Here is a 17145-nt window from a genome sequence, read left to right as displayed (position 1 = left end):
GATGACAACAGTGGCTACTAGCAGCTCTCCTGTGTCCAGGACTGAGCTGGGCCAGATCGTGTATTCCTTATGAGAATCCTCTGGGGTAGTCACTATTTGACATATGGGGAAAGTGAGGCTCAGAGATGCGCAGGGACCTGCCTGAGGTCACAGAGCTAATCAGCACAAATCTCGGGATTAAACCCTGCTGTTCTAGGGTTTTCACTATTTCTTGCCTTAGGAGAACCTTGCATTCAGAGAAAAACTTTCCCAAAAGATTTGCTCCGTTGGTGTTGGCTGGTTCTAAGGTGCACATGAAGTTCTTAGGCCTTATTGTTACCTGGCCTATGAAATGGGGAGGTGAGTCCCATGTGTCTAGATCTGGCCTCACTCCTTGGGCCTCCTCTCTTTTTTTTGAGAAGGAGTTTTGCTCTTGTTGCCCAGGCTGGAGTGCAATGGTGCAATCTCGGCTCACTACAACCTCCGCCTCCCGAGTTCAAGCGATTCTCCTGCCTCAGCCTCCCAAGTAGCTGGGACTACAGGTATGTGCCACCATGGCCAGCTAATTTTGTATTTTTAGTAAAGACAGGGTTTCACCATGTTGGTCAGGCTGGTCTTGAACTCCCAATCTCAGGTGATCCACCCGCCTCGGCCTCCCAAAGTGCTGGGATTACAGGCGTGAACCACTGTGCCCGGCCTGGGCCTCCTTTTTATTCCACACATTTCAGTGCCTTTTCATTTTAGGAAACTGTTCTAGTATGTGTAACTCAATACATTTTAAAAGTTAATTTTTTTTTAAATGCCAAGATGGTGAGAAAATATGTGTTAGTGTTTTGTGTACCTTGAAACAAATACATTCTTAATACCCCTTTTGAGAAGGTGTCCTTTTTCTCCTAATTCTTCTTTGGAGCTGGTGGGTGGGCATTTTCTTTCACCCCTAACAGGTCTGCTACTATTAATAAGCAAGCCCCGGTTCACTCCAATAAACAAGTGTGATTAGGCCACGACAATCCCTCTGGTTCCTCTAATTGAGTGTTAAGGTCAAGAGGGCGCCACTGGCATGAGAAGGCCAAACTGGCGACTGGAAACCTTTCCTTTTAACCAATTTGTTTCTGATCCAAACCTGCGTTTCCCTTGCCGGGGGACGTGGCCACCCTGGTGGAAACACCGAAGGCTGCTTCCTGCTCCTCTCAGCGGCTTCTGACAGAGTCGATCGCTCCCTCCTCAAAAACACTCAGCTTCCAGAATACCACACTTGCCTGGTTCTCCTCCTGGCTTCTGGCTCCCAGCCCAAACCTTACGCGTGGCTCTTTCTCGGGGTTCTGTCCTTGTTCTCGAGTCTTCTCCTTCTTCCAGAGGTCGCAAAATGGCGGCCTGGCGGCCTCATTAGACCCACAGGCAGATTTTGTTTGGTCCTCACAGTGTTTTTGGTTTCAATTTGAATGCCATTAGGCGGGGCAAGCACTCTCCAAGTTCGCCACAGTCCCCATCATTCCCTGTTGTCTTACACCCGTCCGCTTCACACATTTTCATCACCTGCCTGGTCCCTGAAGCCATCTGAGTTTTCAAAAACCCCTGCTACACAGGCTGCCTGGGAAATCCCCCACTTTCACTTCTTCGCTGTCACCAGTGCCTCCTGCTCCACACGCACATTCCTGAGGATCGCCTAGAGAGCTTGCTCACACGACTCCCACACCCCCGCCCTCCCCCCGCTGGATCCGGCAGTTCCAGGGCAGGGATGGGAAACTCACATGCCTACAGGGGCCAGGCGGGTCACATAAATGAGTGAACTAGCCAGGTATAAGAAAAGTCGACGGCCAGAAATATCATCAAATCGGATCTTTACTGAACTATGGTGAATGCATGGAACATAATACAAACATGGATGATACTGGAGTTTATATTTTTAAATTCAAAATTGAAAAAATACAAATTGAAAAATAGAAATATTTAATTATTAAAATTCTCTTTCATAATTCTTTTTGCGCCTTTGAGTTGAAGCCAAAAGGCTGGCGTCTTCCCTTCCACACTGAGATGTGTCAGGCCTTGGGGTGGCACGGTGGGGATGGGCAGTTTAGAATTCAGCCTTGAATCCTTAAACTGGGAACAATGTTTAATTTGATTCAGGTTCGTAACGGAAAACAGCTGTTCACAAGCGTGGGTACTCCCAAACATGGATATTCAGGACAACTACTGGAGATAGTTGTAGAATCTCACCATCTTCACACAGACTTGTATTTAGGAACCAGCGCCGTATTGCACCATAGTTCAATTACTATTTATGGTCTGTATTCACACAAGAAACATTTACCAACAAAGGCAAACTGGACAGTGTCTCTTCCTTCTCATGAGTCTGGATTCCGAGGGCCTTTGGGGGAATTTGGTCTTCCACCCCAGGACGTAGGTGAATATAGTCCAGGCCACGTCTTTCATTTCTGAAAGCCAACTGTGGCGTAGGAAAGAGTAAATGTTTTTTTTCCTTGCTGGTGGATTCCCCGTTTTTGCCAGGACCAAGCATATACCATCTTACATTCAAGTAGCTGTTTGTGGACATCCTTGCAGAGAAATATTCAGTGTTCAGAACGGTCATAACCTTGACCAGAAGTCTTTTGACTAACCTTCTCAGGGGAACCCACTGTGGCTTTTGCTTGATTTAAAATGAACCAAGCTGATTAACTTGTACAGTTTCAATTTCTTCCACAACCAAGTCACAGAGCTTCTGTGAAATCTCTCAGGTCAAGTCATCATCAACTCACTTGTGACTAAAGCCCAGGAGCGGAAGTGTCGAGAGCATCACGGAGTGTTCTGTTCAGCTGCTCAGAACAAGTCAACTCCTGATGATGGATGCAACGACCCGACTTCCGTGTCCTTGCCAAATTGTCACCTTGGCTCAAGGTGTCCTGTCAAGTCCCCCTGTCATGACAGCTGTCTGTAGTTGTGCTTCAGAACTCTGGCCAGTCTATGTGAAACTTTTCTCTCAATATACAAAAAAAAAAAATGAGTCCTTTCCCAGTGTTGGGCCCGCCTTGGCACCATGCCACAGACTTCTTCAGTCACATCAAGTTTCTTAACACCACAAATAAATAAAGCTAACTGGGTGGTAATAGTTTATGAGCAGCGAAAGAAAAGGCCACAATCAATTTGACTCTTTCAAGCAACTGGACTTCTAAATCCCCCGAGTTATCTCCAACTCACTGTGCAACGCAAATGCCCGTTAGACTTAAATAATGGTCTCAACAGTCATGTGTTTCTGTAAAGGACACGTCACTCTGCTCCTTTATCAACTCGCCATCTGCTGTAGCTCTGAATGCCCAGGTCATTCTTCTCACGTGATTCCGGAACGGCGTACCACTGCCGCACCACTTCTGTTAATTCGCTTTTCAAGACAAACCCTACTGACATTTGAGTCCCTTTTTCAGTTCGCTGAGGATGGCGTCTCGAGTCTGCTCTGTGTACTGGTCGTAGCTCTTGCTATGCTTTGATTCGTAGTGGCGTTTCAGGTTGTATTCTTTCAACACAGACACGATTTGTTTGCATATTAAACACATAGGCATGCTCTTCACTTCCACAAAGAAATAGGCTCGCTCCCACTTTTCTCGAAACACGCGGCCCTCTCCTTCTCTCTTTCGTTTTGCCGCTTGTGATACAGACATGAGTACAAGAAAGATTTCACTTTCCTCTGAATGCTACCACAGAACAACCACAGTGCAAGCCCCGTGACAAAGGCAGTGACTCTCTGCCTCACAGGGGAGCCAAGAGGGAGTGGTGGGGACTGTGGCGAACCGGAGAGCACACGCCCCATGGAGAGGGGCAGCTCCAGCCCGTTGTTGCCAGGCAGAAGGGCGGGCCCAGGGGTGCCAATTCTTCTGACTTGTCAAAAGATGCCAAGACTGCAGATTTTGTGTGTGTGTGTGTGTGTGTGTGTGTATTAACCTGATTTTTATAACTAACTCAAGAAAAAAATGCCACATATGCTAACACAGGGAAGGCCAAACAAAACTCATCTGCACCATGGCCCATAGGCCACCAGATTGCAATCTCTCTCATGGGGTGGGGCCTGTGAATCTGTACGTTAACCAGCATCCAAAATGATGTGGATGCTGGTGGTCCAGGCATGGACCGCGCTCTCAGCAACACTGGTCCAGAGTCCGACAACAGACAACTCACTCTCCACCTCCAGGAGAGACCGCCCTGCGCTCCAAGCCTGTCTGGATCCCCTGCCCTCAGGATGTCTCTGAGGCCATCCTTTAGGTCCCTCACCTTGCCACATCCCAAACCTGTTCCCTGCTGGGTATTCCATCCTGGGGACAGACCCACCGTCTTCCCGTCCACAGCCCTGGAAGGTCAGTCTCTGATGTGGACCCAGGGACCACCCTCTCTCCATGTGCGATCTTGTCTGCTTCTGTGGCTTGAACCCCAAACATACACTGTCCCCTAAGGACACGTCCTGAGCTCCCAAAATGGCACCTGTCACCTGGACGTCCCTTGGACCACGTACACTTACTACCAGCTCCTTCTCCCAGGAGCCCCACCACCTACCATCACGTAGGCCTGACCCCAGAAGCCAACCTCTACCCCAGTCCCCAGCATCCCCACCACCCAGCCTCACCCTTCCTGGCCTCCTGTCTGGTCTCATCACGCTCCACAGCTGAGAGGGCTCTTTCTGACATCCAGAGCCGGCCTAAGCCCGCCCCACCGCTCAAAGTCTCCTGGTTCTCCTGTGTCCCCAGGACAAACCACGGGCTGCTCAGTTTGGCATCTGAGCTCCTCAAACTCTGCACCTGCCCATCTCTCTACACATGAGCTCCCTACACGCTCATGCTCCAAAAGCATCCATCAATTTGCTCCTCTCAACATCCCAGGCTTCCTCCTGTCTTTGAGTATTCAAAGTTTCTGTTGTTCTCTGCACCCAGATCACCCCTCACCTCCTTCCCTCCCGGCCTGACAGCTGATTCTCTTTCAAGACTGAGGAGCTGGGGCTGGGTCAGACACCTCTTCCAGGCTCCCATGGTGCCCCGCCACCTCCATGAGAGCTTGAGTCCTGAGCGCTGCCTGCCTGTCCCTGCATCTCCCACGAACCAGGTTGCACCAGACTGCCTCTGACTCACCACGGAGGCCCCGGCGTCACCCACCCAGGGCCCCAGGGATATCTGCTGAAGTGAGAACAAGGACAGAGATGCCCCCTGGGGTTTCCTCCTGCCCAGTCCTGGGGGATGTCAGTGACGGGAGCCGGGGCGTGTGTTAAAAAGGAACTTTATTGGGTGTTGGGGATTCAGATGAGATCCATGAGGATGTCGTCCTCCATGACGCTGGGCTGCAGGCCCGGCTGGGGGACCGGGCCTCGGGGACCCCCGCTCAGCAGCATCTGACCTGAGGGGCAGTGGGGAAGGGACTGCATCTCCCAGTAGGCCCTTGGGCCCAGGAGGGCCCAGAGGCACTAAGTTTTCTAGGCAGCCCTTGGGGGACCCAACAGAAGCACCTTCTAACCCCATCTAGTTACAAATATGCTGTTTCCCATGAGCCTTTGGGAGCCCTTCTCTAAAACTACTTCTCTGGCCCTAAGACCACATTTCCCAGCAATCCCAGGAGCACACACAGGAGGATCATGGGAAACACTCTTAACCCACTAGGTCCTTGGACCCATGGGCTGTACTTTCCCAGAGTCCTCAGAGCTCTGCAGCCCGTGGGGGAACCCTCATTCTTGGATCCTATGTCTTTACTTCCCAGAAGCACTTGGTCTCGGTGCTCTAGCCCAGGAGCTGCTGGGACACTCAGTCCAGACCTCTGCCCTCCCCCGGGTCCCCTTACCTGGCAGTGGAGCCCGCGGGGGAAGTTGTGCGGGCCAGGACTGGGCAGGTGGTGGATGCAGGAGTGGGGGCCCCAACTGGGGCTGCCCCAGGCCCTGGTGTGGCGGGGGCAGCAGCGCAGGAGCCCCTGGTGGCTGGAGGTGGTGGAGGGAGGCCTGGGGTGGGGGCACCCCGGTCTGCGGCTGGGAGAACACAGAGAGTGGCTCAGAGGCTCCTGATAGAGACTCTCCACCTCTCAACACAGACACTGCTCAGAGATCGCATCAGCTAGTGGTGAGGGGAAGTTTTTCTTCAAAGGTAGGGGATGGACAGAGAGAAGGCGGTCTGTCTTCTGCCTAAAGCCCTGGGCGGGTCTCCATTCACGCCCACTGACCACAGTCAACCTCCCTCCTCCCAGACAACAGGATCAGAACCGCCAAGGCCAGGATCTGGAACTCCCAGTACCCCACCCCCACATCTCACCGGTGGCGGGTTGAGGAGGAGGCTTCGCAGCTGGGGGTTGGCCCCAGGGTTCTGAGGCCGAAGGATGGGTCCAGGAGGGGGTGGGCCAGAAGCTGTTCCAGGAGGGCCTTGGGGGGCACCTGGGGGGGGCTGGGCAGTACCTTGGGGCTGGGGCTGCCCCGTGGCCCCAGAGGCCCCTACAGTACCCTGAGGCTGGGACTGCGGTGGGCGGAGCTGGAGCTGGTGGGAAGAGACACAGGGGTGAGGGAGACGGGCCTCACGTCCCTCCTGCAGGCACAGAGAGCAGCCTCTGGGGCCTCCCCCACTCACCCCCCACTCCGCCAGCCCTGTCCTCACCAAATTCTGTGAGGGCCTCGCTTGGTCCTCCAGAATGGGCCCCAGCCCTGGGGGTGCCTGCTGTCCCCCCATCTGCATGAGGAGAGAGGGGCAGGTCAGTAACTGAGGGTGGTGGCGTCCTGAATCTGAGGCAGGAGGACCTGTGCCCTGAGGGGAATTCGTAAGGAGATAGGGACATTCTCTTTGGGGGTGAGTGGTCTGAGAGGGACGCTGTATGCTTCAAGGTTCCCAGTAGGAAGCTCTGTGTCAAGGCTTTGATGTGGGTGCTGAAAAAGGAGAGAGACTGCAAGAAAATCTGAGTGGGACTTAGCTTAGGGGTGCCATGTATTGGGAGAAGGGTGGGCGTCTGTGGTCCTGGAGATCCCGGGGGGCCATGTGGGGCCCGGGCAGGAGGGGGTCGCAGTGCTGGTTTGGGGACTGTGACCACTCACTCCTCGCTGCTGCTGCTCCAGCTTCTGCTGCTGGACCTGCTTGTGGTTGGTGATGACCTGCCGGATGCCGTTGACGAAGCCGCTCTGGTCATAAGGGATGAGGCCCATGAAAATCTTCTTCTTGGACGAGTACAGGAGCATGAGCACACGCACCTCACAGGGCGCCGTGTGGGGGAAGTGCACGCAGCCCGCCTGGGTGGACAACAGCTCTTCAGAACCATTTATGCCCTGAAAGAGGGAGCCCTGACCCCCTCCCCACTCGAGAAGATTCTAGAGGCCCCCTGGGCAAGGGGAGGTGAGGTTTCTGCTATAGAAGGTTGAGGAGAACAGGTGTGCTGTGGGCTGCTCCAGAGACAGAAACTGAGGCACTCAGGGCAAGCTGGGGTTCTGGCTGCGCACTGAGAGGGAAAGTGGAGAGAAAGCGCTGGAGCCCAGCTCTTCAACCTTTGGCCATCACCTGCTCCTCATGGGATGCCCCAGTTTCCTTGGGCATTAAATGCCACGGCTGCCTCCTTAAAGGGCTGCTGAGAGTCACAGCCGTGACAGAGAGGCTTAGATGCAGAGCGCAGTACCCACAGGCCTGTGATCAACGGTGGTGTCAGACCCCGGGCCTCAAGAGATCCTCCAGGCCTCAGCATCGGCCAGTGTACCCCACGGGGAGTGCTCCCACATCACAGGGTCGCTGTGACTATGGGATGTCCGATCCACAGCAAGAGCCCTGCCCGAGGCTCAGCCCACAGGAAGCACCCAGGAAACATTACTGGTCATCAGGGGGGTAACACATGGAGCATTCAGGGCAGGGGCTCCTGAGGGAGGCGAGGCTGACCTTGGCCAAGTGAGCTGACTTCTCTGAGCCTCAGTTTCCTGCCTGAGACAGACACTGCTAGCTGCCTAATCCAAATCCAAGTGTCCTCCTCCCCTGCATTCCCAATGCCATCTGGGGCTGCAACATGTCCCAGCCCCAGACAGTCATGGATATCTGCTCCCGGCAGCCTCCCATCAACTAGGTGCTGCCCAGTGGCCTAGGTCTGGGCCAGGAGGTGAAAGGGAGGCCTGCTCGGGAATCTGAGAAAGTCTCTGCTGTCTTGAAGAAAGGGAAATACACAGCCCCCTTCCCCTCCTTCATGAAGGCATACGGAATGCCTGGAGCCATGGGAGCTACCCTGTGACTATACAGGAGAGGTCTAGAGAACCACAGGGCCCTGCCCCTGATGTCACAGACCTATGAAACCAACCCCAATAGCTGGCCCCCTCTGGATGTCCTGTTCTGTGCAAAAAAATAAATGCCTGCTCCTACAACGCCTGTCCTCTCAGAACTCAGCTGCCACAGTGTGGCCATGTGGACAGGCCATGTGCAGACACTGGGATGGCCGGTCCTAGCCAAGCCCCAGCCAACAGCCAGTGCTGTGTGAGGAGCTGTTTTTGTTTGTTTTGTTTTGTTTTTTGAGACGGAGTCTCGCTCTGTCCCAGGCTGGAGTGCAGTGGTGCAATCTTGGCTCACTGCAAGCTCCGCCTCCCGGGTTCACGCCAATCTCCTGCCTCAGCCTCCGGAGCAGCTGGGACTACAGGCGTCCGCCACCACGCCCGGCTAATTTTTTGTATTTTTAGTAGAGATGGGGTTTCACCGTGTTAGTCAGGATGGTCTCAATCTTCCTGACCTCGTGATCCGCCCACCTCGGCCTCCCAAAGTTCTAGGATTACAGGCGTGAGCCACCACGCCCGGCCTATGAGGAGTGCCTATTTTGAACATCCAGCCCAGTCAAGCTTTCAGACGACCAGAGTCTCAGCTGCCATCTGATGGCAATTCCATGAGAGTCCCCAAGCGAGATGGCCACTGAGCCCAGGTGACTCACAGAATCATAAGAGAAAATTTTTTCTGAGTGCCCCCAATTATCTATTTGTTTGGAAAACTATGTTATTTGCAGCCAGAAGCACTCCTAACTCTCAGGAATGCCTTCTTCACACGGTTCTGTGAGGATCCCATGAGGTGATCCCTAAGGTCCTCTTTCGTGCAGGAATGCCTGGTGCACAGAAGTAACTGATCTGCTCCTTCCCCGAGTTACAAGGTGAACTGTGTCTCCCAGAAAGCTATGCTGAGGCTGGGTGCGGTGGCTCACACTGGTAATCCTAGCACTTTGGGAGGCCAAGGCGGCAGATCACTTGAGGTCAGAAGTTCGAGACCAGCCTGGCCAACGTGGTGAAACCCTGTCTCTACTAAAAAATACAGAAATTAGCCAGGCATAGTGGCATATGCCTGTAATCCCAGCTACTCGGGAGGCTGAGGCAGGAGAATCGCTTGAACCCGGGAGACGGAAGTTGCTGTGAGCCAAGATTGCACTACTACATTCCAGCCTGGGTGACAAGAGTGAAACTCTGTCTCAAAAAACAAAACCAGAAAGCTAAACTGAGGTTCCAGTCTCCAGCACCTTTTCCAGACTCTATCTGGAAAGAAGGTCTTTGCAGTTGTAGTAAGATGAGGTCAGGAAAATGGGGCCTAATCCAAAATGATTGATGTCCTTATAAGCACAGGGACACAGAGATACAGAAAATGCCACATAGAGACACACACAGAGGGAAGACAGCCACAGGATCAAGGAAGACCCTGGAGCGATGCCACCTGCAGCCTGGGGTTACTGGCTAGAAGAGGCAATGAGGAGGCCTTCCCTCGAGCCTCTAGAGAGAGCGCGGTCCTGCCAACACCCTGACCTTGGGCTTCTGGCCTCTAGAACTGGGATCGAACACATTTCTGTTGTTTTGAGCCCCTCTGCTTGTGGTAATGTGTTACCGCAGCCACAGGAAACGAACACATCCCATAAACCCATGCCAGAATCAACAGCTTCCTCCTAACTGCTCCAGTCACATCCAGCTCACATTTTTAATGTGGAATATCCCTCAATCTGGTGCATACGATGATTATAATAAAAGTCAAGGCTCTAGAAGAAAGGCGAGGAACCTAAGGGCATGAAGTCCACCCAACCATCAAAAACGGCTTCCGTGGGCCCAGGCACTCTGGGATTCCCTTCAAAGGTCAGCAGAAAGCAGTACAAGAGTTAATGCCCCTCGGCCCCCAATGCCCTGGACTCACGAAGCCATTGCCCATGATGCGGTAGAGGCCTTTGAGAGACTCCAGGTCCTTGTTGGTGAAATGGAACTGGACCATCCTTGAGTTCCGGAACAAAGGGCCCAGGGTGGTCTGCGGGAGACACAGAAGTCAGCTGGCATGTTGGTGTGGGCAAGTGAGGTGGGGACACGAGGCAGGGAGTGGGGGTAGGGCAGGGAACAGGGAAGAGACAGTAGGGTGAGGGCTGCCTGGCAGCAGGGCTGGCCCTCCACCACCACTCACCAGCAGCTGCTGGGGGATGAGCTGCATGATCAGCTTCTGGGGCCACTGCTCAGTCTTCCTGGGGGGGGTGATGCCAGGAGAGGTGTGAGGAGGGGGCCAGCCCCAGCCCCACCGCACCCCACCCGACAGTCACCTACAGGTTCTCGCCATGATTCACATAGACCTGGCAGGGCAGTGACCGTGTCAGCTTGGTGTTGGCATCCACTGAGGCAGGTTTGGGTTTCTGAGGGGGAAAAAGAGCATGTCAAAGTAAAAAGGGCCATAAGCCTCAGTCCCCTTGAGCCCTCATGTCCTAGCCTGCTGGCCCCAAAGCTCAGGATGTTCCCCAGTTTAAGTCCCATGAGCCCCTGGCCCCTCCTCCAGACCAGCAAACCTTCAATTCCTCAAATGTTAGGGCTACGTGCCCGGCCCCTAAATCCCACAATCCACTGTGCCCCAGGTGCTACATCACCTGGGCCCTTCTCTGGCCCTTCTCAGAAAAGCCTCACCCAGGCTTTTCTGGGTTCTTTGCATGGGGACTCTCTTCTGTACCGCAAGTCCCACTGCTCCATGGGGCTCCTGGCCTGGTCCCGGATCCCACGGGTCCAGCCCAAGGAATGCCCCCAAACCCAGCATTGCAAACCCCATGCATGTGACCCATGAGTCCCACATGCCCAGCCCCATGGCCCCAGGAGTCCCAAGTGCCCAATGGACCCTCAGGCCCCTCACCTCCTGCCACTCGAGGACCCCGCTCCATGCCAGAAGCTTATTGGAGACTGACTGCTGCCCACCGAGGGCTGGGGCTCCTAGCTGGGCTGGGGAAGGGCCACTCACCCCTCCTGGGGCCACAGTGCCTGCCTGCCAGAGAGGAGGAAGGAGGGCCATGAGAATGGGGAAAGAGGGGGCCCTCCGGGGGCCATCCTGTGAGGGCAAACCAGGAAGAAGGAAAGGCCCCTTCTTCTGCTCATCCATTCCCAGAACAGCACTTGGCCAGCCCCAGGACCCCAAATGCTTGGATGCTGCAGGATTCCAGGACTCGTAAGCTGTGTGATGCCCCGGACTCCCAAACCCAGGGATTCCTTGGGTTTCTCAGAACAGCCCTGACCCACCTGGAGCCATGAGCCTCCCCATTCCGTCCCCAGACCCTCATCTCAGGCATCTGCAGCACACGTACCACGAACCCCCAAGGCCCCAGGGCCACCAGATCCACACCCCCCTGGAAGGCAAATGACTCATCCTCTAACTGTCCTAGCTGTGGGCAGCAGGAGGAAGGAGTGGGGGCAGGAGGTGTGCAGGCACCTACCATGGACGGTGCCCCGGGCTGCGCTGTGGGAGCCAGACTGGAGCCAGGGGCCACGGTGGAGACCAGACTGGGCTGGGAAGCAGGTGGTGGCTTGGGGGCACCAGGGGGTCCTGGGGGTAGTTGGGGAGCTGGGGCCTGGCTGAAGGGGGGACCCACTCCGGGAGCAGCTTGCTGGAGAGGGGTGATGGGCGAGACTGTGGGAGAGACCAAGGGAAGAAGTGAGGAACAAGTGTGTGGAGGGAGGCCTGCCTGGCCCCTGCCCGCCCCTTCATTCTCGCCCCAGGACTCACAGCGAGGGCCCAGCCCAGCCTTCTGGTTCTTGGCGGCCTCCACTGCATTCTGGGCGGCCACCTGAGCTGCACTCAGGTTCCCAGGAACCTGTGGGTAGAAGGGAAGAAGGAAAGGGACTGGTGAGGACCATGGCCCTCCAATCCTGGTGTCCCACGAGGTCACACCACCCACAGCCCCACAAGGCACAGCTGCCCCAGCTGGGAGAGCTCAGAAGCTCACGACACCCATCACCTAGCAGATGAGCTTCCATGGCCCCAGGAGTCCCACCCTCCCAATGTCCCATGGGACTCCCATCATCCCACAAGCTCCAACATGCAACTAGATCTCTCCCCAGGGGCCAGGGCTCCAGCAAGTCCCCAGAAGCATGTCCCTTCCTGGAAACATCCATACCTGGTACTGCGGGGGGACGGGGGGCAGAGGCTGCTGGGGAGCTGCTGAGAGAGTGGCACCGGAGGGTGCGGCAGGAGGCAGGGGGACTGGCTGCTTTGGCTGGAGGGGGCCTGGGGCAGAGCCACCCCCAACTGAGAGCAGGAGGGATGGCCAACCCCGGAAAGAAGGGATTCAAGATGGAGAAAGGGGAGAGAAATCCAAAATCCAAGTCAGAGGGAGCTGGGAAACACGTCGAGCCCCCGATCCCCGCGCGCGGTGCCCAGGCCTCACCGGGCAGCACGAGCCCCCGAACCAGCACCATGTGCCTTGGGTCCTGGCTCACATCTGTCGGAGGCTGCAGCGGCTCTAGCAAGGCCGGGGGGGCTGCCTTCTCAAACAGAAGCCGAAGTGCAGGCAGCTTCCGGGGAGACACGATGGAGAAGTGGATCCCCCGCTATAGGAGAGGGACCCAGCAGTCATGACGGGCCCCCTCCATAGGGGTGTTGGGGCCAGCCCCCAACCTACCACAGCTGCTGTGTGGCTGGACAGCACCAGTCCTACAACCACAATTCCCACTGGGCTTTGAGGCAGGAGACCCTGAAACCTGGTATTGCCTGCCCCGGGAGACTCTACGTTCTGGTTTTGTCAGTAAGACTAAGTGGGCTAGGTGTGGAGGCTCACGTCTGTAATCCCAGGATTTTGTGAGACCGAGTCAGGCAGATCACGTGAGGCCAGGAGTTCAAAAGCAGCCTGGCCAACATGGTGAAACCTCGTCTCTACTAAAGATACAAAAATTAGCTGGGCGTGATGGCGGGCGTCTATAATCCCAGCTACTCGGGAGGCTGAAACACGAGAATTGCTTGAACCCAGGAGGCAGAGGCTGCAGTAAGCCAAGATCACACCACTGCACTCCAGCCTGGGTAACAGAGCCAGACTCTGTTTCAAAAAAAGAGAGTAAGCAAAGCTGGTCGCCAGTCTGTGACTATTCTGTGACTGAGTCCAGGCCCCCAGTGCCTCCTCTCTCAGACCCAAGAGTCCAGGCCCCCAGTGCCTCCTCCCTCAGACCCAAGAGTCCAGGCCCCCAGTGCCTCCTCCCTCAGACCCAAGAGTCCAGGCCCCCAGTGCCTCCTCCCTCAGACCCAGGAGTCCAGGCCCTCAGTGCCTCCTGCCTCAGACCCAGGAGTCCAGGCCCTCAGTGCCTCCTCCCTCAGACCCAGGAGTCCAGGCCCCCAGTGCCTCCTCCCTCAGACCCAGGAGTCCAGGCCCCCAGTGCCTCCTCCCTCAGACCCAGGAGTCCAGGCCCCCAGTGCCTCCTCCCTCAGACCCAGGAGTCCAGGCCCTCAGTGCCTCCTGCCTCAAACCCAAGAATCCTGGCCCCCAGACCCTCCTCCCTCAGACCCTGGAGTCTTCACCTCCCCAATCTGCTGCACGAGATTCTCAGTTGTGCATCCAGAGTACGTGGTGCTCTCAACAGCAGGCAACAAGTATGGAGGCGAGTTGCAGATGAGGAGGCAGACCCGGTGCGTCTGGCCACTACCAGGAATGAGAGAAGATATGGAGCCGGCAGCAACAGGGGCCCTGAGATGGAACCCAGACCCAGCACCAGTGGAGGCGCACATATTCAGCCTCATATGGAATCAGAAGCAACGCCCATAATTTATTACAGCTGACAACACTGAGGCCCTGAGAGGTTCTGGAATGTGCTCTCCGTCACCCAGCAGGCAGGGCACGCAGGAGTGACACCCACAGTTGGCACTGCTTCCTGATGGGGACGCTGAGACCAGGCACTGCCCAGACCTCCCCCAAGAACAAACCTGCAGCCTCCTGGCTCAGCGTGCTTGGGGACACAGAGCCCATGCCCTACAGGGTGAGGCTAGAGGTAGAGCCACTCGACAGGCAAAGTGGTTCCGGGCCAGGCAGAGAGAGACTGACACAGCCTGGGCAGACGGGGCACTCACATCTGCTCACGCATCTTCTTGAAGTCATCAAACAGCTGCAAGGCTGTGCTGAGTCCTTCCGCGATGAGGCTGCAGCTCTCGCCACCCCCACCCATGAACCTGTAGGGGCAGAGCAGTCAGCCCCCAGGGTTGCCATCATCCCTGCCCCCAGGCCATGCTTGAAGAGCCTGCTCCCATGCTGTCCCCCACCCTATCCTGGAGTATGCACCTTGGGATGACAGGGACACCGCTGAGTTCCCTACCCGATCCCTGGTGCTAGCACAGCATCAGTACCAGACAGGACAGGGGACACCTGTTGTGTGCTTTTTTTTGTTTTTTTGAGATGGAGTCTTGCTCTGTCACCCAGGCTGGAGTGCAGTGGCGCAATCTCGGCTCACTGCAAGCTCCGCCTCCCAGGTTCATGCCATTCTCCTGCCTCAGCCTCCTGAGTAGCTGGAACTACAGGTGCCTGCCACCACGCCCAGCAAATTTTTTGTGTTTTTAGTAGCGACAGGGTTTCACCGTGTTCGCCAAGATGGTCTCGGTCTCCTGACCTCATGATCCACCCACCTCGGCCTCCCAAAGTGCTGGGATTACAAACGTGAGCTACCGCGCCCAGCCGACATTTATTTTCTTAATCATGAGGACTGGGAGGGAATGGGAAAGGGCTGGGAACCCCAAGCCTAGGATCCTGTGCTGACTCCAACCCTGGAGTGACTGACTCCCTGCCCAGCCTCCTGCTGTCCGCTTCCCTCTCTGGGCTGTCTGCTCCAAATCAGTCCTGGCCCCACTTCACCTTCCCGGCCAGAGATGGGGGCCTCCTCTGTCCTCCCAGTCTTATGGGCTGAAGTGTGCCCCCCTCAAAAAGACAGGTTGAGGTCCTAAGTCCCAGTACCTCAGAAGGTGACCTGATTTGGAAAGATCTTTACACAGGTAATCGAGTTAAATTGCAGACCCTAATCCACTATGGCTGGTGTCTGTGAAAAGCAGAAACGTGGACACGGACACACATACAGAGGGAAGACACAGGGACACAGAGAGACACAGGGAGAGGCCACGTGAGGATGGGTGATGCAGCCTCAGCCAGGAAGGTCTGGGCGCACCAGGCGCCGGGAGAGGCAGAAGGGCCCTTCCCCTATAAGGTTTCAGAGACAGCCTGGCCCTACCACCTGGATTTTGGACTTCCAGCCTCCAAGACCCTGAGACATCGATTTCCACTCTTCTGGCCAGTTTCTCATACTTTGCTACAGCAGCCTGGGAAACTAACACATACAGACTCTCGTTTCTCCTCCGCCTGATCTGCAGTCGTGTCGCAGCATCTGTCCCGCATGGGTTGTGGCCTGGGGATGGCCTCTCCTCAAGGGCAGCTGTGGTTGCCACCATTCTTCCAGTCACATAGTTGTAAGAGGCTGATCTTTGCTGCAGGGGACGTGTGTGGAGACTGAGCGCCCCTCTGAGGGTCTTGAGGGCCCTGTCCCTCTGAAATGTGGTCTCTGACCCTACCTCCCCCAAGGCCGGGATGGGGTCTGAGTCCTCTCTCACCCCCAGGCTTGCCCACCACAGTGGGGCACACGGGAGGCCTCAGGAAATGTAAGCTAAATGAACAAATGGCTACAAGCCCAACCATGTTCATCAAGGCTGGAACCAACCCAGGCCCTTGGCCTGGCATCCGAGGCCTTTGAGTCTTGCACCCTGCTCTCCTGCTCCATGCCCGCACCTATAGGTCCTCTCGACTGATGAAGCCCAGACATCCAGGTCTCTGCATGTGCTGGAACACACCCATTCCAGCCCAGATGGAATCCAGTGAAGCTACGACACCCATCCTGGTGTGCCCTCCTGCAGGAAGCCTTCCCTATGTGCCACCTAATTTTAGGGCCTGCCCTTAATCACATCATAGATCACCTGATACTGCAGCTGTCAAGCTTCTCTCCACACCATGTGCAGTCCTCCATGAGAGACACCAAGGTGTCTGAGCCCCAGGTCACACAAGGCCTAGGAACCGTCTGCTGAGTACTCAGCGCACTGGAGGCCTGGCAGGGCCATGTGGCAGGGCATATTTTATAATGCCTGGAGACATTTTTGGTTGTCACACCTTTGGGAGGGGGCTACTGGTATCTAGTGAGTAGAGGCCAAGGATGCTGTTAAACATCCTACAATACCCAGGACAGCCCCCACTACAAGAAATGATTGTGTCCACAGGGTCACTAAGGCCAAGGATGAGAAACTCTGCTCTATGTCACCTACAAATTCCAGCTATCACAAAGGGAAAGCTTCTGTGTCACCTTTTCACTATACATCCTGCACCCAGCACTTGTACACACATCCTGGAACAAAGCAGATGCTCAACAAACACCTGCTCCAGAAGCGTACAGAGGTAACGACAGCTACTACGAACAGGTGTTGTTTAATGAACCCTGACTGCACACCAGGCCCTAAGTGAAACACAGTACACAACTTAGCTCCTGTGATCCTTCTAACAGGGAGATACACACTACAATTATCCATCTGCAAACCAGGAAAGTGAGGCACAAAATCCTAGCAAACACTTACACAGCACTTAATACATGCCAGGAAGTGTATTAAACAGTCATCAACTAACTTAATTCTCCAAACATCCCTATGAGATTGTGGTACCCAGCCCCCAATACAGCACCCAGCAATTCAGCCTCTTGTAATTCACACCCTGTGCAGTCTCCTCCTACACTGAATGGGACAGGCTTATACTGCACACTAAATGCAATATGGCAGAAGTGGACTTGGCACCGCAGCTCAGGCCTGTAATCTCAGCACTCCAGCACTTAGGGAGGTCAAGGCAGGAGGATCGCTTGAGGCCAGGAGGTCAAGACCAGTCTGAGCAACACAGCAAGACTTCATCTCTACAAGAATTAAAATAAAGAAAACAGTCATG

General features: G+C 55.3%; 1 protein-coding gene across 4 annotated transcripts in view; it reads right to left on the bottom strand.

Moving 5' to 3' along the window:
• Positions 1-1803: 1803 nt before the first annotated feature.
• The window catches only part of MED25 (mediator complex subunit 25), a 74377-nt gene continuing 59035 nt past the window's right edge, over positions 1804-17145 (bottom strand). The window contains exons 4-18 of one of the 4 annotated variants that reach the window (XM_050771475.1): positions 14259-14357; positions 13713-13833; positions 12592-12754; positions 12322-12452; positions 11931-12018; positions 11641-11834; positions 11067-11195; positions 10496-10581; positions 10359-10416; positions 10101-10208; positions 7016-7207; positions 6585-6656; positions 6249-6467; positions 5788-5968; positions 1804-3487 (exon numbers count right to left, since the gene is read on the bottom strand). In XM_050771475.1, the coding sequence (XP_050627432.1) occupies positions 3372-3487; positions 5788-5968; positions 6249-6467; positions 6585-6656; positions 7016-7207; positions 10101-10208; positions 10359-10416; positions 10496-10581; positions 11067-11195; positions 11641-11834; positions 11931-12018; positions 12322-12452; positions 12592-12754; positions 13713-13833; positions 14259-14357 (1957 nt within the window). In that variant the 3' untranslated portion in view covers positions 1804-3371. Of the gene's footprint in view, positions 3617-5215; positions 5350-5787; positions 5969-6248; positions 6468-6584; positions 6657-7015; positions 7208-10100; positions 10209-10358; positions 10417-10495; positions 10582-11066; positions 11196-11640; positions 11835-11930; positions 12019-12321; positions 12453-12591; positions 12755-13712; positions 13834-14258; positions 14358-17145 lie in introns of those variants that run through there. The other 3 variants (XM_050771476.1, XM_050771474.1, XM_050771479.1) reach the window with 3 other exon arrangements.

Source organism: Macaca thibetana, chromosome 19 (assembly GCF_024542745.1).
Source record: "Macaca thibetana thibetana isolate TM-01 chromosome 19, ASM2454274v1, whole genome shotgun sequence".
NCBI classification, from domain to species: domain Eukaryota; kingdom Metazoa; phylum Chordata; class Mammalia; order Primates; family Cercopithecidae; genus Macaca; species Macaca thibetana.
Note: the sequence above shows the minus strand (reverse complement) of the source record. Positions and strands in the feature narration are given on the sequence as shown.